Raw genomic sequence first — 27,872 nt, forward strand, 5'->3', positions numbered from 1 at the left:
CAGGAATCCAGACCAGAGACAATTTGTTAAGTCTTCCTATTGAGGAGCGTCGTTTTTGATAATTTGCTACCAACTTAGACGTTGCGCGGTAGGAGCCAATACTTTTATTGACTTGTGTGTGAGGTTGGATTCTACCAATCACTCCGCACACAGTTCAATAGTGTTACGTTTTTTCCAGTGGGTTGACCAATAATTGACTACACTGAATAATCAAACTTAACTTTATTTCATTATTTAAATACAACAATCACTTCAACTAAAACTTCAACTATTATTCGAATGTCTATCTCCTTACTAGATCGCTTTGCACTGCACTGTAACTTCCACTTGACTGTATCGATATGCTAGCGGCTAGCGTTTATATATCATAATCGAATACGTAGGGCATAATTTACAACAATAACATAGATTTCCGCTCAAAATACAGTCGCATAGGTCCCTAGGCAGGACTAAATAGTGAAAGTAATAAATGTAAATAAACAATAATTTGAAAAAATAGGTGACAGAGAGTTTAGGATGCAAACAAAAAGCTGAGAGAGTCGTTAGAAAAGTGATAAATGAAAACACGAAGCAGAACGATATAAAAAGGTCTCAATAAAAAAACAAAAAGCCACATATATTATTAGAAATGATTTCAAAGAAGTTCATCAAACTTTGCATATAAAATACTGCGAGCTAATGCCAGCGTAATATTAACGAAAAAGGGGTCCAATAACGTATATCAAAAAGAGTAACTTTTCAACAAAATGTTTCACTTTCAAGAAAATAACTTTCATAGTAAAAATAATACTAATGTCAATATAATTTATTAATTTTTAAAATATCATGAAAAAAGTCCTTCAACACAAATTGTGAGGACTAATTTCAAAGAGGAGCCAATGAACTAGCAAATTATAGTCCAATATATTTAGTCAATATTTTGTTAAAAATTTTGGAAACGTGCTTGTATATACAGATATCAAAATATCTTGAAACCACCAATCCGAGTGTGGACGTCAGTATGGCTATCGTGCTAAGAAAAGGACCAAGATTGCAATCCAAGCTTTTGTAACATATATCCTGTATGCATTAAAACAAGTCGAATACACTTATGCAATATGTCTTGTCTAAGCTGAGCTTTTGATTGTGTATCACATACTGAAACAATGTCGCCAAATAGTGAAGTTGAGAAAAGATATATCTAACAAACATAAATAATTTGTCATATGTCAAGACGCAATACCTCCATCATTGCTGTTTTGGATTTTTATCAACGATCTACCATTATCCAGTAATCTTACCAAGAATATACTAGGCCACTTTTTAATCTTTTTTTTTATTACAACATAATGACAACAACAATTATTCTTTACTATTAAATTTCTTTATTTGTTTACAAACAAATTGTTGACATATGACGTAAATCAATCAATTTCAATTTTTGTTAAAAAAAACTCAAAATCAAAACATCAAAGGAAAATATTTAACCTCATTTCTTTAATATTCATAAAGAAATTCGCTCACAAAATTATAATAAAATAAAAAACATTTGTATGCCTATAAGAAGAGCTTCACGAGTCGATTTTTTTAGTCTCATTGTTTAACCTATTGTTCAATTATTTATCAGAGTAGAGGGCCGATAATAATTGATTAATTTGAAAAAGCATAACTACATGAAAAATGAGAATTAATTTTGATTTTTTCCAACGAAGGCTTACTCTCTGAAAAGTTTTGAATAAGCCATAATTTTTTCAACATTTTTAAATAAACATTCAGTATTGTAAAAAAATATTTTCAGTAAACGCTTTTTTCAGTGGCTATGCGTCATGGATGTACATTTCCAGGAGTCGGGACTTTTTATGGGTTATTTTCTCCTCTTTACGAATCTCTTTGTTTCATTTCTTAAATATTTATAGTTTTATTGTTATCAACAATAAACCGGAATACCTCATTTTTCCTCGATTATTTTGTTTATAACAATCGTAATTTTGTACCCCTCTGTAAATCCTTCGAAAACATTTCTCTAAGGCTCATTCCGAATCGAATGAGCCTTTGCTCATATTTTTAGGAGCTTTATATCTGTTTTTCACGTTTTTCAACTGTTGCTCAGTCTACACTTTTCTCTAACCATAACAAAATTACTATCTCTCGAGGCGCGTTTCGCTAACCAAGCTAGCATCATGAGGAGAAAACTAAGACGTCTTGGTATGCGAAACGCGCGTCTAGAGACAGCATTTTTGTTCTGGTAAGGGAAAGTGGTCCTCATTCTACAAATGTTTTTTAAAAATTGAAGTTTGTTTTTGTCGTTTGTTTTTCTTATTCATGAAACGCTTTATTGTGAAATTTTCACTTACCACGTGTTGTATTTTTGTAAAACTGTTTAGTGTGTGGGGACTGGTGATAGGTGAATTATCAATTAGACAGACACAGCGTTTACAAATAATAGGATTTATTAACAACACCAATAAATGAACAAACAGAAAATAACAGTGTAACCTCGTGGCGAGGAGAATCAGAATTAGGATTAGTTCCCGGCCGAAATCCCAGAAAGGAATTAATGCATTGGCTAAAAAATGTGTTGTAAGTAACTTTCTCACTGACAAAAGGTCGATTCATATATTTAGTCGAAAAGGAACAACCACTTGGGCCCTTGTCTTAACCCATAAAAGAGTTAACAATGAGTATAGTCGACGTAACCGGATGACTTTTACTAACCGAGTTTTATGATTGGCTGAAGAGTCATAAAATTAAATTTGAAGTCATGTTACGGTGACGAATAGAATGTGAGCCGTCGTGTTGTCAATGTTCAGTTCAGGAAATTATCGCAATTTGAGTGTTGAAATTCGAAATTGGTGCAGTTATAATTACTTAAAATTTTTGTTATCTGTTTAAAATGTGGCGTCCTTGGACAAGTAGTAATAGTAATAACGAGTGTGATAACAACGCAGACTTTTTCCTGTGTAGTGATTCCAATAGCGATGGTGAACAATGCGAAACCTTTAGATATTCATCTAATAAAATCATTGAAAAAAACAATATACGATTGTTACAAAAGCAATGAGATTCCTACAACTGAAATCATAAGGACGAAATTGAATACTTCTGGCCATAACGTGAGCTGCTATGACAAAACTCTTCAGAATTGGATAAGGAAACTAGGATTTAGATTTAAAATAATAATAAACAAACGTCAAGCAGTTATGGAAAGCAGAAGAATAGTGGAATTGCGTAACAAATACTTAGAACAAATAACTAAATATAGACAAGAACAATGGCAAATTTTCTATTTGGACGAAACTTGGTATGACACTCACGACATAGTTACGAAGGGGTGGACTGATAGTTCGAGAATGTGTACGCCTAATATGCCTGCAAACAAAGGATCGCGACTAATCATTGTGCATTGCGGAGGAAGTAAAGGATGAGTTCCGAACTCTTTGAAATTATGTGGAAAAAAACTTGAGGACTGCAATGTTGAATATCATAAGAACATGGAAGCTAATATTTTGGAGGAATAGTTTGAAAAGACATTGATCCCAAATTTGGATGCAAATAGTGTAATAGTTCTTGACAATGCTTCCTCATTCGCGACAGCTCATCAAAGTACCGAAAAAAAATTTGAGGAAAGATGAACTACAAAGTTTTTTTGTAGCACATGATATCCTTGACTCCTTAAATAACTTACATCCAAAAATTAAATTTACACTTGAAATAGAACAAGACAATAAATTAAACTTTTTAGATCTCACTATAACAAAAACTAACAACAAACTAGATTTTTCCATTTACAGAAAGCCAACCCAGACTGATCATGTCATTCTTTTCAATTCATTTCATCCTATGCAACATAAAATGGCTTCCTTCAATTGTTATGTTAACAGATTGTTGAACATTCCCTTATCTCCCTCCAATTTCAATTCAGAATTAAATACTTTAAAACAGATTGCTGTCAACAATGGTTATCAACCATCCATTATTCACAAATTAATTAGTAAATTTAAACTCAGATCGGATAGAAGATTGGCCTTCAACTCTACCACCTTGGTTAATTCACTTTCTGTGAATTATTTTTCCTTACCTTATTTTGATCAAAATATGTGTACTGTTATTTCCAAATTTATAGAAAATACCATACCTGGTACAAAAATTTCTTTTAAATCTCAAAACAACTCAAGTAACTTTTTAGTAAATTCTAAAGACAAAATCAACAAATTACACAGAAGTGGAGTCTACAAGATTGACTGTTCTGATTGTTCGGCATCTTACATTGGTAGAACCTGTAGACCTCTTTTCACTCGTATTAATGAACATTTAAAAAAACCTGACAAATCTGCTTTTGGCCACCACATAAAATTTCACAATCACAACTTTAGTCCCAATAGAAATTCCAAAATATTACATAAAATAGACAATAAAAATTTCCTTAGACTTGACTTGTTTGAAGAGTTGGAGATTTCTAAAGAACTTTCCAACAATGATCATTGTTTGAATACTCAAGTAAACTTAAACAGAGATTTCCTTCCCCTTCATAAGAGGATTATGAATTATTAATTAATCACAGTTTATTAATATAATTTATTCAATATTTTTCCTCTACATATTCAATCAAATCTATAATGGATCACTCCTCAAGTTGGTACCATTATTTTAACATGACACTTGACACATTCTGTCTCGAATTGTCCTTCTTCATATGATACTTTGACCGAACCACATGGCCTCAATCCAAAAATGTATTTTCTTGGCTATAAGCCTATTTTGTTTTATATAAGTCAAATATTACAAATGTGCAATTTACTTAATTTGATACTTCCTGTTGCCTGACAAGTAAGTAATCTCAAACAATTTTTCCAAATTTCTTGACCTTAAAAAATTTTACAACTTCAATTATCACTAAATTCCTTTTTCAACTAGATCACTTACTTTCAGGTGAGCACTGATGATGACGAAAGTCGAAAGCGCTTTGCAAGAATTTTAAAAATTATACAGTTTAATACAAAAACCTCTTCGATTCATTAACATTAACAAAGTTTTTTGATGGATAACAATTTGTATTTTGAAGATTACTATACCAAAAACCAACTACTTGAAGTTTTACAGACAAAAACATTTGTAAAAGTGTATGCCCTTGAGAGTATTGCTGAAAAGTATCGACACACCATACTGAGACTACCCCCTTATTTTTGTGTTTTCATTTCCAACGAGTTGTAATCATCAGGCGTTAAATAATTTTCCAAAGTTTGATAAGAAGGTAATAGAGCTAATTAAAGAAGAAGTATTTAATATTACCGAAGAAGACTGACAGACAAGGATTAAAAAAGTAATTTTAGTTGAAAAAGACTATATGTTGATTGGACAGTTCCATATTAATGGTGGAAATAAATTCATTATTGATTTAAATGACGACAGTGATAGTGGAACAGAGAATATGGAAGAGGAATTATCAGAAGCTTTCGAAGAAAGTTAGTGAAGTGCTTTTGAAGCGATCGATATGTGAGTAAGTAGTACTCAGAAGTATTTTCAATTATCACCCTGTTATTTGAATCCCCAACCTATTTTTTGGCAATAAACTTTCTTTTCGATAGAAGAGGGCATTTCAATGATATGCGTTGAAAAAAATACAAAAATGCTATGTAAAAATTAAAATAAAAGAATTAACGTTTTTGATGATTAACTAACACAAAGAACAAACTAAATGACCAACAATCAATTTCGTCGGATAATGATAAACTGCAAACTAATTCGAGTCCATTACTGGATCGGAAACGTGTCGCTATTTAAGACCGGAGGGTCGATATGGCGTAACGCCAGATGTCTTGGACACGCGCCTGATCCCGTTAACGCTCCGCATACCCTCACCCCAACCCGATCCACCGCTGCATCATTATGCATTTCGCATCCGAAATTTTCGAAAATTGATGAGGTATTATTGTATTCTTCCCCCGTATATGGGTATTTATAGCAAAAGGTACTGATATTGAACACGTGTGTTGCGGTATTCCGTATAAACTGCCGCATCCCCGTTCATACGTGATTAACGTTTGGTGAATGTCCTGATGATACGTGGCAGATGGCGGGTGGCGATTTGGGGCGTACGAGGACTTTCCACAGTCTTCAAAATAAAAACGAAACTCGCGTAATCGAGGAAACGGGATCGTTACCCAAACCCGCAATCTTTAATGCATTATCGTTCGAGCACATTTCAATTATTGAAGTCCTTTGTCATGTATATCGAATCGCAACTTTCTACAGGACTTCCGCTTCCGAAGTGCAGGAAGATTCACGTGACACGGCTGCTTTCATCGCCACGGGAGTATCATTTGATAATGTTGAAAGTTCAACTAATCACGCCGGTTAAAGGTCGAGGTGAACCGAATGCCCGCTGATTTCGAATGCATGTTGATTTCGAGAAAAACCATGATTCCGCAAGGCATAGACATGTTAATCAGGGTGACTATAGTCCGTTCATAATTTGTTGATAGCTCACTGCAAGTTTGACCCTCATTAGGGAACTGAAATACAGAGAGGACAGCTAATATGATATAATAACAAAAACCAAACTAAAACTGGCAGTTTAAGATGTTTTCGACTAACTCACCTTCTATCTGAAGAAATACAATACAGCTATAAAACTTTTAATCCGATTATGTAGGTATTTTGAGTGGAAATGAGTGACCAGTGTCGTAGAGTATATGATTAAAACATTAGTTACTTTAAATAAATAAATATATTAATATTCTTAAACTGTAGGTACTGTAAACTGTATTTTTATTTTTAAAAAATTTCTTTATTTTATTCAAAAATAATAAGTTACTTGCAATTTGTAAAAGATACATTTATTTAATTAATACCTATTTTTAAATGATATAAACTACGATTACTTACAAAACTATTCAAATTCAAAATAAACAGGATCATCTTCGGAATCCGAGTCGTCTTGCAGGTTAATAATTAGCGGTTGTGTCTCTACAGTCGCATCAATTATATTGTCAAGATCCCACATTTTTTGTTCTTCTTCTATTGAATGTCTTACTGCATCTCCCCAATTTTGTTCTGTAATATGTTGTAAAGACTCATATAACAATTCACGTACAGCTTGTATTTTATATGACGTATTTTTTCTAGCCACATAGCTTTTCATTTGTGCCCAAATGAGTTCAATTGGATTTAATTCGCAGTGGTAGGGTGGAAGTCTAAGGACTGTGATGTTTCGTCTTTCCGCCATTTTGTCAACTACGTATTTCTTGAACTTAGATTTGTGTTGCCGGGCAATTTTTAAAAGTTCTGCTTTAACCATTCCATCTTCGTAAGGCAGGGACTTATTCCGCAGCCAGTCAATGATATCCTGTTTCTTCCACGCAGTCGTTGGAAGTCTTTCAACTAGTCGTGAATGATAAGGTGCATTATCTAATACTATAATTGAGTTTGGTGGTATATGTTCAATCATCTGCTCAAAATACTCTTCGAAAACATCAGCTGTCATCTCCTCGTGATAGTCTTTTGTGCTTTTGGATTCAAATTCCAACAAACCATGCTTAGCAAATCCTTTTTCACTGCAAATGTGAGAAACTATTAATCTACTGCCTTTACCAGAGGGTGGGGAAATACCAGTAGACCAACCTTCCATAAAGGCTTGCCTGGAGCTTGATATATTTTTATCTGTCCAAATTTTTATGAGAGTATGACCTGCGTTTACCCACGTTTCGTCCTGATAGTAAATTGGCCTTCCTTCAGCCCGAAATTTTCGTATAGATCTTAGATACTTTCTTCTCCTAAATATTATCTCTTCCCGGTCAATCAAAAGTGATTTTCGGTCTGATTTCTCCCACCGGAAATTTAATTCTTTTAAAACTTGCCACAATTTGGTTCGTCCGACATGAGGCAAATCCGGGTCGTCTCTAACTTCTTGTAAAATTTTGTTTAAGTTGAGTATTTCTTTTTTGTAAAAAAATTCGTGAATTTTCCTTCGAATACCATTTTTGGCAAATTCATCAATTTCAATAGGTTTTCTCCCCCTCTTTAAGTATTCGTTTGTATTTGGGTTAGCTATACCTTTTTTTTTCTTTCTGATAGGAACCTATATATTGTTGACTCCCCTACGCCCGTCATGTTGGCACAACTCTTGATTATGTTCTGAACAGTGTTTGTGGGATTCTGAGAAACCAGAGCATCGTGAACGTTCAAAACAATAGTCTTCTGTTTTGGTGAATAGACAGACTTACTGACTGTACGCAACAGTACCGGTGTAAAACTTGATGGTGTTGATGATGATGACGAAGCCATCGCAAGCAATCAAACAAAACAAGCACGAACGAAAGGTACGTATATGTTTGTAGGAATATGAAAAAAAGTTACTCACGCACTGCACAAAATTCGCAAAATAAATATTAGAGACGTTAATTACTGCCGTAGACGCCGAAACACCAACGAGCCGTAAATTAAATGCGATTAAAAAATGTACTAAACCAAAATTATTTTCGTTCGTAACAACTTCACCCTTTCAAGGCAAGTTTCGAATATAAACTGAAGCTTTATATTTAATGAATAAACACCTCAGGAACCTCCGCCTATGATTTTACGAGTTTTACGACCGTTTTATGACTTGGGCCCTCATTTTGTGCTATCGACAAATTATGAACGGACTATAGTTACATGTTTTTCAAAAAATACAGCGATTTGAAATATGAAAACTTAGTTCAAAAATTATTTTTTATTTATCTATTCATTCAAAATATTTTCAACTCAAATTGGTAGTAGGTAGTTTTTTTTTTTATTTCGAATGGAAAACTATTAGTTTAAGATCCGAACCTAAATCGACCTTCACCGAGCTGATAATAGAATGAAATATATTTTATAATGAATTTAGTATATTAGAAAATATGTTGAAAATGGGTTCGCTAAAAAAGTCCTGTACAGACTATTTTTAATTATTTTTTGAAAAATGATTTTTAATTAAATTTTGCAACATCAAGATAATAAGGAAATTTTTGTCCTTACTTGAAGTATAAAACGTATAGAATGTGCAGCCGTTGGGTTGTCTATTATTTACCTGGGCGAACTACTGGTTTGTCAGGTATAAACAGTATATGCCAGTTACTTTCACTGATTAGATAATAAAAAAAAATTATATCATCATAAGCGCTGTTTCATTGCGAACACGTTGATATAGGGTTGTCTCCAGAAAATTCGGTCCTATTAGGGGTTTGCGAACTTTAAAGATTTGAATTTCAATGCGCGTGGAAATGTGTGACAGAGAGATCCGAGGTAAGTATACTGTGTAATAATAAAGGACCCAACATCGTAGTCGCCTCGAATGACATTTAGATGATTTTTTAAAACCAACAGGTTTCATCGGAGATCAAACTCGTTTGAAAATCCAGGACATCGTCGAAATGGAAGAGAAGGAGGAAGAATCTAATGAATCAGAAGAATTCGAGTGCGACAATGATACTTCTGATGAATCAGATATAGAATAAATAATATTTATTTTTCATTAATATAATTTTTGTATTCATGCTGTTCTGTAATGACATTTTTTAAACTTAATACAAGATGTTCAGTCTATCTTTTTTACCATTTTTTAATTTGAATTTTCGGCTGTCCACTTTGTCCACTGATTATGGATACTTCTGATCCATGTTAAAGTGTATGCCAGAAGCCAACCATCTTAATTGTGACATCACAGGAATTTCACCTAATACTTAAAAAAAAAACAGTATAGCAATAGAATTAAATAGTTAATTAGCTAGGATGTTAATTTTAAGTTTATATAAAATTAAGTTTTATATATTCACCTTGATATATGTCTACATGTATACATACATTAAGTTTAGGTTAGGTTTTGAAGTATTACTGAATTTTTATATTTTTTCCTCATGGGGATTACCCGAATAGGACAGTTAATATAGTCGGTCCAAGATAAGAAGGGATATATAGCATGGGAAAATCGGAAACCGTAAAGGATACAAAGTTGGTTAAATTGGAAAAAGTTGCTCTTTTAGAGCTTAACTAAAAGACATTTCAAAATTCAGAAAATTCCGACTAGTTTGGAGATGATAAAAAAACATTATGAACTTCACTACTATTTTTTTTTAATACTAAAATAACTTTGATCGTTACAAACTTTCCTGAGTTTGAAAGATCTTAGAAAGTTTACATTTGATGTCAACGTGGAATTTTTTTGTCTATGAAAATTGAGGTTTCCATTAAAAAAAGTTACCTACTCTTCAAATAGTTTCGGGGATCACCGCCCTTTTCAAATGAAAATCATCTTGACCAGAAAAAATACGCTGCCATACCGTAAATTTTTCGATAACCAGGATATAAAATTGCAGTTTCGTAAACGTAATATTATTTTCATCATCATCATCATCTATGTATTCATAATTCGGAACAATGCCAATATCAAAGGCTAATCTTGATAATTGTGAAGTTGGGCAAGATTTCACCTCAAAAGTTCGATGTAATGTGTGTAATCAGTGTATCAAACATCACAAAGGGAAAATATTTTTTTTTAAATCCGAAATACTTTAGTTTTTGTAACACTAACATTTCAATGCAAACTTTCCAGTTTCTTATGAGAGTTATCTAGTGATCTTACAATTGTGTCAGAAAGTTGAAGTTTATAAACCCAGACTACTTTGCAAAAAATATATCTTCCAAGGAATATATTGTCAATAACGCTACCAATAACGGGACCAAGCAAAGCAATTCAATAAACCTCATCAACTATGACCTGCTAAAAATCATAAAACAGAGATACAATAATATAGTTACACCCTTGGGGAAGCTTATCAAATTGAGCGAGCTAACGAAACGCCACCGGCACAAGTCCGATAACGTTGGGCGGTGTCATTTCGGAACGCGCTTGAGCGTCAAACTGAGAAACTGAAATGCGAATCCGTAGAATGTTCGAATGTGGTATATGAAAAAATAAATCATATCAGTAATTTTTATTTTGCTGAATGAATATTCTAGGTATATTTTTAACCTTGGCACTTCCACCGCGGCAGGGTGCGATTCAACTCTTAAATCTTGAATAGTACGAGAGGTCATCAATTTTGTTGTTTGCTGCAATTACCTTTTTCAAATTTGATGCAGCAGATATCAAAAACAGTTTTATGAAGAAAATCTGTCATAAAACGAATGTTTTGTTGCGCTTTTTTCACTTTCAAGACTTATTTCGCATTGTATAATTAACACAGTGGTCATTGAAGAATTGGTTTACTTGTAATTCCAGTCTTGTAATAAAAAAAATAAACATTTTCATTATTTTCCGTTGAAAGTAAAAGAAATCAATTATCAGTATAATTATACTGATATATATTCTTGAACACAGTTATCATAACAATGAAAATGAGTTGACATTTCAAGATTGGGCTCCAGTTCAACACCGCTGTCAAAAAAATTTGGAGAGTTAAAGATTGATAAAACTAAATTGATGGATGCTACGTGGTAGGAAATCATAATGAAGAAAAGAGAAATGAAACTTTCTATGTTTTTTACCACTTTTATTTGTGTTTATGTGGGACAATGTGGCCGAAATTTCCAAAAACGGTATGCTGAACATGAAAGGTCCTTCAGACTAGGAAAAAATGATTCGACGTTTTCAAACCATTCCTTGGCATGCAACCACAAGTTTCCGAATCTAAACGATACGGAAATTTTGCACTATGCAAGGAAGGGTTACAAACTCAATTATTTAGAATCCTTGGAAATTCACAAGCATAAACATTGCGGGTGCAACCTGTTAAATATTCAAATCGATTTAGTTTACTCGCCGGTTTTTAAATTGGCAGAGCCGCATTGTGAACTGTAAATTCAGGTACTCAATCAAGCCAAGTACCTCTATTGGTACCTACAGGGGTGGTATATAATAGCTAATGTAATGAATCATTGTTAGTTTATTGTATAAGTTTGAAAATGTCCGTATAGGACGAAACTGCAGTAACGTTAGTCACAAATAAAAGTGGTTAAAAACATAGAAAGTTTCATTTCTCTTTTCTTCATTGATAAAACTATTTTTGGTAATGACACAGAGATCTTCAATTGAGTGTGATTACTTGAAATTCTTTATTGACCAATAACACTTGAAATTCAATCATATTGGTTCATTTTCCTTATGCGAACAAGATTTCTTTGAAAAAATATCTTCCTACATCTTCACAAACAACCAAATCGTCTGAATATTTTTCTGATTCGAAACCCACATGCTCTGTTATCGACACTCAGATCAGAAAATGTCTGAACACCTTCTTTCTATTTCTCCCACATCAAATGTCGATTTGTAGTTGGCGCTCCGCTATCTATTAAATTAATCATCACACCTGAATGTTTTGATTATAATCAATAGTAAATCGCCCTTCGTTCCCGGCGGAGTGTGCCCCCTATCGTTTTTTCTCTACGAACCCTTATATTTTAATTCATGATCTCGCGGCCCACGCTCGAGTGCACATGTCTATGTTTCAGGCCATTGTGACAGTCACGTCGTTACTTTTTTCATTCATGATTCTTCTCGAGCAATTCAGCTCCAATTATCCAATTTGCTTGATTGTCGTTAAGAGGTCGCAACTCGACAACATAAGATCCAACCTCTGACCCTTCTAATTTTGAATAATGTAACGACATCTCTGAGGAAGTCGTAATTTATGATCAAGCGCGACTCTCGTACGGAGGTATCATTTGAAATTAGGTAATTTTTCTATTAGCCGGCTCCATGAAAGGCATCTAGTGATGATGAAACAGCTTAAGAGCTAGACAAAAGCATGCAAAGATAATTCATTAAATTAAATGAAAACAGCAGTTGATTTTAAATTGAATTATGAACCAAATAAATATTTGTTAATTTCTTATGGATCTGTTTATGAGAATGCCTTCGCTAACTTTCTTATTGAAATATTGGTCATATCCATTTCTTTTGTTATTTCATAACGTAATAGGAGATAAAATTTGTATACAGAGTGTCAATTTTAAAACTTACAATGAACTATATCTCACGAACGAAAGCTGATATCGAAAAATGCTTGAAACCGTTTCTAGGATAGTACCTAAGAACGAACTAAAGTGACATGAAAGAGAACTCACCCCAATCAACCCCCTAGGTCCCACCCACCAAAACTCCAAAGTTTAAATTGCAAACCCCTACTTGTGATACATCATTTAAAAGACTATAAGAAATGCCATCCAATGGGATGAATAATAATTGTACAGAGTGAAGCAATAATTGTGAAACTTTGGCTTGAATATAATATTTAATGAGGTTTTTGTTGAACTACAAATTTATTGAAAATGTCAATTAAGTTCAAAGTGGGTTCCGTTGTTTTGAAACAATAATACAGCCTATTATCAAAATCTGCACAAACTTCAATATCAGCCGGCTTACTATGACTTTTTTGTTTGTAATGCTACCTCCCGGACTATTATTTTAAATGATAAGTGTCCGTCGATACTTTTTTTGTTTTTGCCGTCTTTGCAAAATAAGTTGAAAAGATCTGTTTTTTGGGTTCTGTCAAGAACCAATCATTTTTGGTTTGTTTGAGACTTCTAAATGTCATTAGTTTTCATCATTTGTACGATCTGTACTGTCATTCAGCTGTAGTTGTCACGATGGTTTACAGTATACCTGAGCGCGTGGAGATAATTTTCATATTTACCTCCCAGAACCAGTTTTATTTGAAAACAGCTCAAATATTTCATGAAAGGCATCCGGACAAAAATGTTAGTCACGTGTACGTCCGCGATTTAGTTGAAAAATTTAGAGAAACGGGATCAGTGCAAAATAAAAAAAGGGTAAATTTTCGTTATGTGGACACCCAGCGATTTTGAAAATCGTACTTACGTATTTTGATGCGTAGATTACGAATCCGAAAGAAAAAAGCGGCGCTCTCTCATATTTAAAAAGTTACGGCGCTCTCTCATAGTTAAAAAGTTACGGCCCTTCAAAGTTCAGAAAAGGGCAACTTTTCAGCCTTCTTTTTCACTAAATAAACTATTTAAAAACACAAGCATTTATTCACTAGGTCACCTTTACACCTTATTCCCCCTTCTTTAACACTTAACAACATTTTTCTTATAAAAAACTTAATTTAAAAACGAATGCTTCTCCTGGTAACATTATTCTATTTTTAGGTTAATTACTAGTGACATTTCAGAAAAAAGCTGTTGGTATTTGCCGTCGCCTACTATTTCAAATTCGTAATACACCACCAAAAACCAATTTACGATCTGAAGAATGAAGGTAAAAAACATTTGAATTACTTCAGGAATATGGACTGCATCAGTCGTACCAACCATATCATTAACCTTAAAAACGTAAAATACAGTGATATGTAACCAAAAAGCAGCTCCGTACATTTTTTAACATTTTCATAAGAAAAATGTTGATTATTGAAGTGAAAAGTGTTAAAGAAGGAGGAATAAGGTGTAAAAGTGACCTCATGAATAAATGCTTGTGTTTTTAAATAGTTTATTTAGTGAAAAAGAAGGCTGAAAAGTTGCCCTTTTCTGAACTTTGAAGGGCCGTAACTTTTTAAATAAGGGAGAGCGCCGCTTTTTTCTTTCGGATTCGTAATCTACGCATCAAAATACGTAAGTACAGTCAAAAATTTTTTCAAAATCGCCGGGTGTCCACTGAATGAAGCAACCCCAAATTGAGGTCGTTGGAAATTTTGCAATGGAGCCTACTGCATCAACACGTCAAGGATCTGCAGAGACAGTACTTTCACATGAGTCGGTTAGAAAGGTGTTGAAATTACATAAGTTTCACCCGTACAAAAAACAAATTCTTCAAGAACTAGGCGATGATGATCCAGACCGACGAATTGAGTTTTGTGAACTCATCATTGAAATAATTCGCGTTGAACCGAGAATGTTAAAAAATATTTGTTTCAGTGATGAATGTACTTTTATGCTGAATGGTAATGTAAATAAACAAAACTGTCGGTACTGGAGTGATGCCAACCCGCATCCATTCAGAGAAGGTCACACTCAATATCCTGAAAAACTGATTGTTTGGGTAGGAATATTAGGCGATGCTATAATTGGTCCCTTGTTCATACCAGGCAATTTAAGTGGCGACGTTTATCTCGATATGCTGGAAAACACCATCTAACCTTTAACTATTCATGAATAAGAGAACCAAAGGGACGACCAAGGCAACCTAGCTTTAGACGAAGATTTGCTGCACTTCCAACAAGATGGAGCATCTCCTCACTATGCAGCTCCAGTTAGGCACTGGTTGGATACTAATTATTCGAACAAATGGATTGGAATGAGAGGTATCATTGAGTGGCCACCGAGGTCACCTGACTTGGCGTCACCTGACTTTTTTCTGTGGGGTCACGTCAAGTCAGTTGTTTATGAAACTCAACCTGCGTCACTTGGGAAATTGCGAGAAAGAATTACGCAAGCATGACGCGCCATTAGTAGAACATTTGCCAAAGTTCGTGCAGAATTTGAAAATAGGCTGTATTATTGTTTACAAAACAACGGAACCCACTTTGAACATTTACTTAATTGGCATTTTTAATTAATTTGCAGTTCAAGACAAACCTCGTTAAATATTCCATTTAAGCCAAAGTTTCACAATTATTGCTTCACCCTGTGCAATTATTATTTATACCATTGGATAGAATTTTTAATAGTCTTTTCAATAATGTATCACAAGTAGGGGTTTGCAATAAACTTTTTGTGTTTGGGGCCTAGGGGGTTGATGAGGGTGAGTTCTCTTTCATGTCACTTTAGTTCCCCCTTACTATCCTAGAAACAGTTTCAAGCATTTTTCGATATCAGCTTTCGTTCGTGAGATGTAGCCCGTTGTAAGTTTTAAAATTGACACACTGTATATTAATGCACATACTCAGCCCAGTTATAAGGTATCATCTGTAGCACCCTATCAGAGACTATGAGAATCCTTCTAGACCTTCCTTCAAATTTTTCCTGAGAAAGGGATTATAGATGGCTAATATACAGAACAAAGTCTATTGCCCATTGAACAGAACTGGCTCATACACAATGTGGCAGACTACTGGTTGACTTTGAAAATCACAGCATTCTGGAAATAACCTTTCATTTAATGCATTTAACATTCAACTATCACCTGCATTATACAGCCCAAATCTCGAGTCGAATGGGTTTCCAGGTTCTGAGGCAGGTATTTTTTGTCGTGAATACAGGACAGATATATCAACCTTCCCAGGGTCTTATGCGACCTATTTCAGACCACTCCAGTCACTGGTTCATGTGTGGAGAAAATGGCGGAAGCCAACCTCACACATAAATCATTAAAAATGTTCTCGGATAGTCAAACGGCTGTAAATACTTGACTTTCATCGAACAACGTCTAGATTGGTAATTGACCTGCCAAGAACAGGACCTGCCCCATATTAGGAAGACTTGAAGGTAATGACTGCTGACTGTAGAGAGCAGGGGCCGGTTTTATATGATCTGTCATTAGCACGGCTTTAGGTTTTGCCAAGCAAATCCTGAACACCTGGACTGCAAGAATAGTTTCAAACATCTCTCAAAATCCACAACGATTGGCCCATTGCAAGGCATTGATGAATCATTCGAAGGACGTAAACAATTGTGTTAGACCACAGCGGAAATGACTAAGGTTGTCCAACAGACATAGTTAGAGGTTGGACACAGGCATATGAATGATGATAGTGGTCCTGGGGGATAATCTTTTGTGGAGGATAACAACATGGTATTCCATCGCGTTTAACCCAATTTGGAAATATTCCAAGCCTCAAGATTTTGGTAACAATCTGAAGAACATCCTCTACGGTAACCAAAATGGCACACTGAAGAGATTCCAGTTAATTAGTCGATGATGCGGTTTTTTGATGTTCAAGGTGCAAGATTATCACCTTAATGACCGCAGCAATCTTCTCATATAAAGATATTCTACCATGCAGGGCTTTTTTGCCTCTTGTTATGGTGAATCATCTTTTTGGCGTAAGCGATAACCTGCTCAAGGTGAAGTTTTCCCCTCCTGGTATAGATTCTGCTCCTGTCGCTCAAGAATTTGGCAGAATCATAAAAAGTTCTGCTCTTGAGGAGTCGATAAGTCGCTGCCAGACTACACTATTTAGAATCCCAGACTCAACAGGATCAAGAGATGGTACCGTTTGGTCGACGTCCATTTCCTCTATAGATTTAGGGTCCGATTCTTTGCTCACTTCACGGTCCTACGAGTAGCTAGAAAAAAGAAGCCCATTATGGCAGAGCTCCTCATTACAAAGGTTTCTACAATAAGCGCCGAATATTTCCATGGATCCGATAGTGTCACTGAATGGGCTCTGAGTGATAGATCCTTTCAGTACGAATACACATACCTTAGAGTGAGGTCATCTTTTAGGAGGAATCTTATCTCCGCGGGTGACACTTCACACTTCTAACACTTCTAACATCCTCACTGCAGGGAAATGGAAATGGATGGAACAGTAACTGAGAATTATTATTCAACATTACTGACCACCCTTCTGAAAAAATTATGTTGTTCAAAGTTGTCCAAAGGAATTTTGTTTCTACAGGACAAAAAACTTGCATGCTGTCATGCAAAAAATTCGCGATTTAGGGTTCGAATTACTCGAAGCAGGGTACCTTTATTCACCAGATCTTACGCAAACTCTTTCCTCAACTGGAGCAATATCTTTCCTCAACTAGCGCAATATCTTTCCTCAACTGGAAAAAGTCTGAAGTGTCGTAAATTTTTTTTCAACGTAGAGTTGATAGAAGTTATGGAGGAATGGTTTAGAGAATAATATACATTGTAGGTTCGCTGTAATAAATGTACCCAAATAAGAGGAAAGTAAAATGATTTAAATTGAAAAAAAATCAAATACATTCTTCTATGGATATGTGAAAGGATGCAGAAAAGACCCACTTACACAGAAAAAAACACTGCACTATTTTCAATTATAGCCCTATTCTTGAAATCATTCAAATCAAATGAACTACTATTAATGTTGAACTAATTAATATAAGATGATTGAGATTATTACTTTCCCCAAATACTAATTATTGATTTCCATACAGAACTGTTTTCCAAACTCATTATAATACAAAAGTAGTATAAATGAATTGCTAGGTGTCTACTGCGGAAAGAATATTCTCCTTTATTCAGAATTAGGCTTCGACAGATGAAATGGAAAAACTACACATTTCAAATGTGCGGAATGAATCTACTCATCTATGGTCGACTTTGTCAATCGACATTTTAGATCAACAAACGACAAAACTGCATCTGTCCACATCGAGTCGACCCAAATGTTTGTCGATCAGTCGAATCCAACATCTCCCTGGGTTTATTTTTGTCTAGTAAGAATTTCATGGCTTCAAAAGCAAACCATTTACTTTTATACTCATCCTCCGTGCCAGAGCCAGATTTCTTGGTGTCTTTTTTTTACTTCTCTTGCCAATTGACTTTGAAGATTTCAAAATTTTTGTTTTACCGCTGGTTTCTTGACGTTAACTTCTTTAGCAATTTCCATAAGGGCATTATGTCTCAAGTTTCTGTTCTTATAGTTTTTGGTTTTAGAATCCCATAGATTTGTTTTTAGTTGGTATACCTCAATAAAGGCTATGACTTTATCTTGTTTCCATTCCATTTCTCCGACGAAAACACACGGCTACGATGTCACCAAGGCAAGAAATTACTGAGTACTAACGGTTTGTCGAATATCGAACGTCGAAAACACATCCACACACTAAGGATGGTCATCCATTGGAAGCGTAGTCGCGCGACTCGAAAGTAGCGCGTCTACGTCCGTGTATGTGCGATCATGAGACTCAGCGACTGGTATCATTCACTGCAGGCGACTCTATACTACTTAGTTCGCAAATGTCATCATAAAGAAAGTGTGCTTTGTAGAATCGTGTGAAATGGATTTGCAAAACATGTACTGTTTGGAACAACCTTACATAATAAGGCGTTTGAGAGCTCGTCGTGATAAGAAGAGACGTTTGTGTTGGATAAATGAAATACTTAATAGAAGAAATTTATTGGGAGAACTCCTTCACCTGCATGACGATTTACTAAATAATCCGCACAAATTCTTTGATTATTACCGGATGAGTCCAGACACATTTTAGTACAACTCTTACCAGTATTATTAACACCTACTTCTTCTGCAACTTTCGACCACAATTTCTTCTGTACATCGCGAGAATGATACCTTTTGTCTTTCATGTTCCACAACGGAGACTTTTCACGAACGGCACTAATCAATTTTTCGTTCTCAATTTCCATATCGAAAACTGAACAATGCCTGCACAGAACACACGAAACCAAACGCAATGAATAGTTTTATGGCGTCTTCGTGATGCATACCTACATGCGATTACAAGCGACTAATCCCATTCAGCGGGGAACGGTCGCCAGTCGCTTGTGGTCGGCCGAGGCCGGTCGCTCAAGGTCTTTTACAGTGGATGTTGTTTACTTACATTTCATTTGTTAGGATCAGTCGCTTGTATACGGGCGTATACGCGCTACCTTCGAGTCGCGCGACTACGCTTCCAATGGACGACCAGCCTAAAGTCGATCGACTGCTCTTTTATGTTTACCGACAATCGATGGAAAACAAATCGACATGTCGATCGACAAAATTTATCGAGTGTCACGTACACACCAAGGCGACAATCTCCTTGGTCAACTCAGTGAGGACGCAGCTTAAGGAATTTAAAATATTCCAACTAGGAGAAAGGGGACAATTACCTTTTCACCATCGTTTCTCCATACCGCTATATTTTCGGAGGCTGAAATTTTGTATGTAGGTTCGTTTTATGTTTTAGATGTGCAATAAAGAAGGATTTTTTAATATACCAACTGGGCACCAGCCGCGGGAAAAAAGGCGCGTTCATAAAATAAAGTTACCTTTTCATCACCGTTTCTCCATGCCCTTAAATTTCTGGTGGGTAAATTTATATTTAGTATCAGCATTGCACCCGTGCAGAGCCGGGACGGTTCACTAGCTTACTAACAACAAAGATGACCGGTGCTCTATCTTTCAAAAAATCATCATTACTAAGGTACTTCTCTGATTTCGATTTTGAAAATTCTTTGATGATAGTTCAGATACTTCATTTGCTTCTCTGTCTGAGCTTATAAATACATGCACATTCTCCATTCTCGGAACCCCCTATAATTTTTCGTACATGTGTGCACTTACACACGAGCATGTGTCGCTATTTTTCTTCTCGCTCCCCTTCAAAGTTATTGTTTTCTGGTAGCGTGGCTTTCGAGCAGATGTTGCATGTTGCGACGAGTTTTCGAGTATATTTATGATTATTGTTGTTTGTCGATACAAATAATACTTTAGTCTGTTGAATATGCTGGCATTTTTCTGCAGTGAATTGCAGTCAAAATTTAATGAAAATATTTTACGCCTTCAAGTTTGAATAATATATAGTCAGGTGGATGGAAATAAGAAGACTGATTGTTAAACGATAATTTGCCATATATTTTCAGCCTGCAAATGGGCGTCTATGTAATTATGTGATTCTTCAACTAATTATTTAAACATGTGGTACCTACTCAACAACTTTGCAAAATTGTTAGGATCCGATTTTTTGTTTAACCGGAGTTTCGATCGAATAATACCACCTAAGACAAGTAACCTTGAATGAACATGAAAAAACTAAATCATTGATATCGTTCAATAATAATGATTTTTGGGAAAGAAAGTTTTTGGCTTTCTACTACCCCATCTTGATACAAAAAATGTGGGAATCTTCCAAAGAAAGGAAGAAATTAATCAATTTGAAAATAAGTAACTCTATACATGGATGTGTAGATCATGCAAAGAAGTAACTTTCAGACACAAACTGGAAGAAAGCCCTTCTGAAACAGCTACTTTCATATAAACATTTAATTACACGAAAGAAAAAAAATTCTTTCGAAACAAATACTTTTATATGAACACTAAATTATACAGAAGATACTTTTCTCTACTCAGTTTGTATTCCAAACATTCGTTATGGAATAAAATGAGATATCATTCACAGGAGTTCTACTTTAAATGAATGGTAACAAATTGCACTTACATGGAACACTGTCATCCTCACTGGTAGCCTGAAGGCTCTTCAGTAGCACTTCAGAAGCACTTTGTCATAGCAACTTTTTAAGGACTACACGATAACGTAAGCAAAATTTTTCTGCTATGTTTCGTCTTTTAGAAAACATAATCAACTTTGAATTTTTATATGGGCCGAAACTAAAATATACCCTGTATACGAGTCCATAACCATTTCTCTCGCAAAATGAAAAGTGATTACTCAACCTGCTTTTTTTCAATTTTATATAGTAAGCGCTGGAAAAAATAACACATAATGTTATGTTGTTATAATAATGTTGTTTGGTAGAATTTTTGGCATATTACCGATCCTACTTTTACATCTTGTTACCTACCTAATTTGTGTTAAAAATGGAAAACGGCAGCGCTTTTTGAATACTGAAAAATTTGATATGTTGTCATGTTTCATTTTGTGCCAAAGAAATTGTGTTAATGCTGCACGTGCGTACTCTAATAAATATCCAGAGAGGCGACAACCTGGTAAATTAATATTTAGGGTTGGGCCTTTTACCTATCAAAACAATTTACCAAAAGAGCGGTACATAAATTTGTTAGTAAGAAGACGCTCCAAATAGTTTGCCTTTAGAGGTTACTCACAGCTGCTGGTTTCAACAAGATGGTGCTCCAGCACATAACGCTAGAATTGTTTGTGATTATTTGAACCGTCGCTTTCCGGGACAGTGGATTGGTTCTCATAGTGATACATCTGCAAGGCCCCCGACCTAACCCCACTAGACTTTTTCCTTTGGGGATATATCAAGAATCAAGTTAACTCTCATAATTGTTAACAATTTTGTTCCGAATATGTTAACTCAAGTTTTAAATTCGTGTGTGAGACGAGCGTACTTGTGCTTAGAAAATAACGGCGGGTTATTTGAAAACTTGTTATGAGTTTCTGTTTATTTCCTATAATGCATATTAGCTCCTTGTTATGACATTACAATTACATTTTATAAACTAAACTTTTGACATTGCGACTAATCTTTGTATTCAACAACGCAAAAATTCCGGCAAGTGGTAAGTTAAAATGTATTATAAATAAGACTAATCAATTTACTACATGTATCAGCGCGTACCTACTATCTAAAATTGAAGAAAAGCAGGTTAAGTAATCACTTTTAATTTTGCGCGAGAAATGGTTATGAAATCATATTGTGTGATATGTTGCTGTATTCACAATGAAAAATGGGCTCGAATACAGGGTATACTTCAGTATCGGCTCACATAAAAATATAAAGTTGATGATGTTTTTTAAAAGACAAAACGTCGCAGAAAAATTCTGCTTACGTTATCGTGTAGTCCTTAAAAAGTGGCCATGGCATAGTGCTATTCGTTTTACATTTCCTTCGAAAATAAAGCTAGGAGAAAATTAAAACGGAATTCTCAAATTTAGGTTTTTCTCGGATATCTCCGAAACTACTCGGAATATTAAAACTTTGTAAATGGCATACTATTGGGCACATAAATGCGCTACTTTTCTCTAATTCAATCGACCCCGTGTCACTTACCGTTTCCTATATCCCCATGTTGTTCATTATTATCTTGGACTGTATAATGTAGCATGAGCTGTGTGGCACGTAGCGCCAAACCACATGTTGTTGGTGTCCAGATCATCCAATTCAGGCCGAAAGAAGTTGGTAATCATCGACTTATACTGCTCGCCGTTGACAGTGATGGCCTGGCCAACGTCGTTCTTAAAGAAATATGGACCGATACGTCGCCAACCCAAAATCCACACCACCCAGTGACTTTTTCGGGATACATTCCAAATAAGACTATTTTATTTGTTCACCTACTCATTCGTCCACAAATGGGCCTCATCACTGAAGATAATTTTTCGATGAAAATTAGGGTCAGTTGCCAACTGCTCCAGAGACCATTAAGCGAACACACATCGTTGTCTATGGTAATTTACCTTCAATTCCCGGGTCAGAGGAATTTTGTACGGGTGAAGGCCCAAGTCACGACGCAAAATTCGACAAGTTGTGATCTGCGGAAGGCCGAGTTCTTGAGAGCGACACGAACTCGACTGGCTCGGATTCTCCTGCATACTCTCACAGACAGCGGCGATGTTTTCGGCAGATCTGGCGTTTCGTTGACGTACGGGTGTTGGTTAATCGTTTACTGAACCAGTGGACTCAAATTCATCCGCCACATTGCGAATAGTCCTCCCGGTAGGACGATCATGGCGACCGAAAAATGGGCGAAGCGCTCGGTACGTTGCCCGTACAGAACACCCATTTTGATAAAACAATTTCATTATTTGCACATGCTGTTGAATGCTATATCCGTCCATGGTGATTTGCCTAAATCAGACTGAATAAATGACAACTAATTTGACAGACGTAGCGTCAACAAGATGGCTATTATCACTTGTCAACGTACGGAAGTCCCTGTTGGAATATAACTCAGTGGTCAAGTAATGTAGATCTTTTAATCCAATCTACTGACAAGGAAACATTATATCCAACTCCTAAAATGTGTTCATGCCCCATCCAAAAATCAATTATTTGTTTTGTCATTTGTAGTTAATGAATCTAATTTCATTGCTTTGACATACGTAATCACGTGATTTATAATTAAACCAACGTTATTTTATTCGAAACAAGACTTTTCTTTAAAAAACCGACTGAATGAGAATCGCCAGTGAAGTCGCAATTTTCCCAAAGTCGTTCTTCGCATCAATTCCGGAAGTCATGATGAAATCGTCAGTTATTGCAAACAAAACCCGTTCCCGCTAAAAAAACTCAATGAATATTTCGCCCCCTCGAACGAGACACCATTAAAATTACCACCTACGACAGGAAGCGACAATCTTTCGGGGACAAAGGGCAATTCAGAAAAAACAAAAGCCGGAGTTGGTGCTTTGTAACTGCGATGGCTGACGAAGATAAGTGGTACTAATGGGTCGGCCGGATATTGTACGAACGCATTTATATTTTCGATATTATGTGGTCGTTAATTAATTATTATACCACGTAGTTGAATTTTTCTAAATGGAACATTATGAGATCCATGAAATGGTGACTGTTGAAATTTGTGATTAATCACTTCTTTGTTTGCCATGGTCCAGGATATTGATACATGTATTGACATACCAGTGGTCCTTGGTTCAATCTCGGTCAACTTTTTGTCATCCAATTGTCAAACTACTGTAAATTGAATATAATAACAAAAAAAGGAAATATTTTTAATGCCTTTTTATGTTGCTTCTTGATATGAAATTCGAAGACCTATACAAGTAAAAGTGTACAAGTTGTGCTAATAAACCGATTCTTCAAAATCAGTCATGTATCATGACATACAGGGCGGGGCATCGAAAACGAAACAGATCGAATATCTTCAAAACACATGTGTTCTGAAAAAAATGCAAAAACACGTCGATTTGTAATCCAAGGGAGACATCTTCCTATCATAACCTCAACTGTCATACCTCTTCCCCCACCCCTCGGTGACTATCACCCAAACAATTTGAATAGGGAAAGTAGTAAGTGTGACACATCGTTAAAAAGAAAATTTCATAAGGAATTCAGCCATGTCAATTTTAGCTACCTAACTTTCGATTTTGGCGCCTTCTTGCGGGAAAAAAAGCTGTTCCGTATTCTAAATTATGATACTTCATTCGCAAGCTTATTTGACATAAATTCGGTGACAATGCATTATGGAGTTTTTCTAGAGGAAAAAACAAGATGGCGGCTTCACTATGGCGGACAAGTTTTGCAATTATGGTCCGAAAACGAATTCTTTAAAACACATGTGTTGTGAACATAATGCAAAAACACGTCAATTTTAAATCCAAGGGGGGCAAATCCTATCGTTACCTCAACTGTCATACTTCTCTCCCCACCCCTTGGTCACTCATACAATTTGATTAGGGAAAGTACTAAGTGTGACACAGCATTGAAAGGGTAATTCCATAAGGAATTCAGACATGTGAGTTTTCGCTACTTAACCTTTCATTTTGGCGCTCTATTGCAGGAAAAAACAACTGTTTCGTTTTTCAATTCACATTTTATTCGAAAGATAATGTAAAAAATTCACGAAAAAAGAACAACGATTGAAAAAATTACATAATCCAATCATCGCAAACTACTCTAATTCACAGTAGATGCTCAAAGTGTTCGGCATGAACTGCCATAAACGAGTATAAGTTATTCTCGATGACGTTTTTAAGCATTTCTGAAGTTATTTGATGACATTCGTACCTTTGGAATAACAATTGACTTACTACGCCTATGTATTGGTATAATAAAAACCCTACATTGTTTGGGTGATAGTCACCGAGTGGTGGGGGAAGAGGTATGACAGTTGGGGTTATGATAGGAAGATGTCCCCCTTGGATTACAAATCGAAGTGTTTTTACATTTTTTCAGAACACATGTGTTTTGAAGATATTCGATCTGTTTCGTTTTCGAAGTCCCACCCTGTATATTACAAATGCAGAAAAATACATGTGCATATGTGTAAGTTAATGTATGTCTTAGATCTTAGAGTACTTGATACGATCTTCTTTTCAAGACATCCCTGACGAAGAAGTGTACCCATGATCAGGCTCTCATGATGATTTTCAGAATAGAAATGTCGAGTACTTAATACATGTTTTGTAATATGGATGAAATTGTTATGATGGTGGTTACTAAAATTGATGAGAAAAAGTGGATGTCACTTTTTAAAAAAATTGATGATAGAATTGAATGAACCAAATATCGCATTCAAAACTGATTCATACCAGATCATTATAAACATGAATCAGCACAAAACAGTTCGTCTGCCTTATTTTCTCGTATTATTTAAAATTGGCGGTATCTACATATACATTTACATCAAACGAAATTCAACAATTTTAGTTTTTTGCGTCAACCAACGTCAACCCGGCCGGCTGCTGACCAGACGGTATATTATAAATGTAGAAATTATAAATTTTGATTCGAAATGACATAAAAGCAAACGATAAACAATAGTTGTCAGATATCTAGAAATTGTATGTAGCCGAAATTATGTAAAATATAACCTGATGTTATTACCGAGATTGGCACCATCAAATAGAACAGATTAAAAATTGATGAAGAAAACTGTCATTATCTATCTTACAAAAAATTGGGAAACCTTAGGGATATTTATTTATAGAGATAATCCACCACTTTGTAATGAATGCCACTTTTAAAAACTACTCTGAAATAAAATTCTAATGATGGATGATTGAACATATTTTTAAAAAAGAATTATAGCTTTCGCAAAAGCTGCTGTTTAACATATTTCTAATAAAATATAATAAAAACAATACGAACTGAACGAATTTAATCGACTGAAAAAATATTACTCTTACTTACCTAGATCGAAAATAGCAAAATCTAAGTCTGTTAACTGACATTTCTCAATAGGCATATTACAGATTTTAAGTAAAAGATAATCTTCGTCATTTTCCATATAATCATTTGGAAACCCCGGCTGTGGTTATACTTAATATATTAATCACCTTGTTAATTACATTGTATCATTGCTCTCAAAATGTATTCCCATGATGATATTCCTGGATATGCACTAACCATTTTAAATTAAATATTTGAGAGTCGGTCAAGTTTGACCTTCGCAAATATTAGCGTGTGAATATTTTTTTAAGAAAATGTTTTCAAGCAAACCAGTTAGAAAAAATAAGCTTTTTGACTTCAGGCGCATTAAGCTTTAGTGGTATAGTTTTTATATACTTATGTGAAAAGGTACTCACTGAAATGTTTGTTTTAATGATTCATTGATGATGATTGATAATTCAAGATATGCATATTTTAAGTACTAGTTTTCTTGGAAGGTGCAATACTCATTTCTATTTTTTTGTTAGGTATGGGTATTTTTTTTCTATCATCAAAAAATATTCTGATAAAATACTAAAGTTGTTTATGACATTACTTGTGATTCTAAATGAGTTTTAGTATTCTATGTGGAGTTATTTTCTTCAGCAGGAAAAGCTTTGAAAAATAATACCGATGCAACAGAAGTTATTTTTTTCACTTGTTGCACAATGTCCCATGTCCATATTTATATTGGCAAATCAAATAGGTGCAGCTAAATATAATTCTTAATGAATATTTTATAGCATTCTCTCAAACTCAGCGGGAATTCAGAGGAGTAAGAAATATACAAAGGTGCGATGACAAAATTAATAGTGTTTATTTGCTCTGTTGATATTTCAACTTGGACGATTCTCACATAACCTCAAATCCTAAAGTTCTCCAATCGTTCCTTCACATGAAAGTTCATGCAAAAATGAAAACTTATTTACTCACTTGGTATTCCACTGGCAGTTTGCCCCATTTTAGTAAATAACACATGAAAACTCCCAACTTTAATATAAATTGTCTAGTGTTGAATCATAACCTTAACATTATTTTAAATTTTTGCTACACGTTTGTTTTCAAATCACCGCGCGTTGACAGGAATCGAATATTGAGCTGAAAGTAAAACAAGTTTGTTGTCACGTTAGTGAAATAATACTATATGTTTATATTTAAAAAATGTTTTCAACACTAAATGACAGTTCTTTACATTCTAATATTCGCTCAGTTGGTAAAATCAAAGACTACATCAATACATTAGCCAACGTAAAGAGCAGAAAAGTGGCAAATTTAGAATATCGGTGGAAGTTTATAGTACCTACTTTTTAGAGAATCTAGAACGGGTATTTACTATGGATATTATAAAGTAGATAAATATATATTATAATATCTATGGTATCTACTGAAGCAGTATTCTTTTTTGGTTTTACCTTGTGAACCCTTATCTAAGGCTATAAATAATCAAAAGGTAGTTATAAAATAATAAAAC

The 27,872-nt window shown here is 34.9% G+C and overlaps 1 protein-coding gene across 1 annotated transcript in view; it reads right to left on the reverse strand.

The window, feature by feature from the left end:
- The window catches only part of neur (E3 ubiquitin-protein ligase neur), a 173,835-nt gene extending 146,237 nt beyond the window's left edge, over positions 1-27,598 (reverse strand). Inside the window, exon 1 of the mRNA XM_074172775.1 lies at positions 27,335-27,598. Coding sequence (XP_074028876.1) covers positions 27,335-27,362 — 28 coding nt within the window. The 5' untranslated portion in view covers positions 27,363-27,598. The remainder of the gene's footprint in view (positions 1-27,334) is intronic.
- Positions 27,599-27,872: the final 274 nt, after the last annotated feature.

Source organism: Leptinotarsa decemlineata, unplaced genomic scaffold (genome assembly GCF_025532065.1).
Source record: "Leptinotarsa decemlineata unplaced genomic scaffold, Ldec_3_MD MMD2_tig00000199_RagTag_RagTag, whole genome shotgun sequence".
NCBI classification, from domain to species: Eukaryota; Metazoa; Arthropoda; class Insecta; order Coleoptera; family Chrysomelidae; genus Leptinotarsa; species Leptinotarsa decemlineata.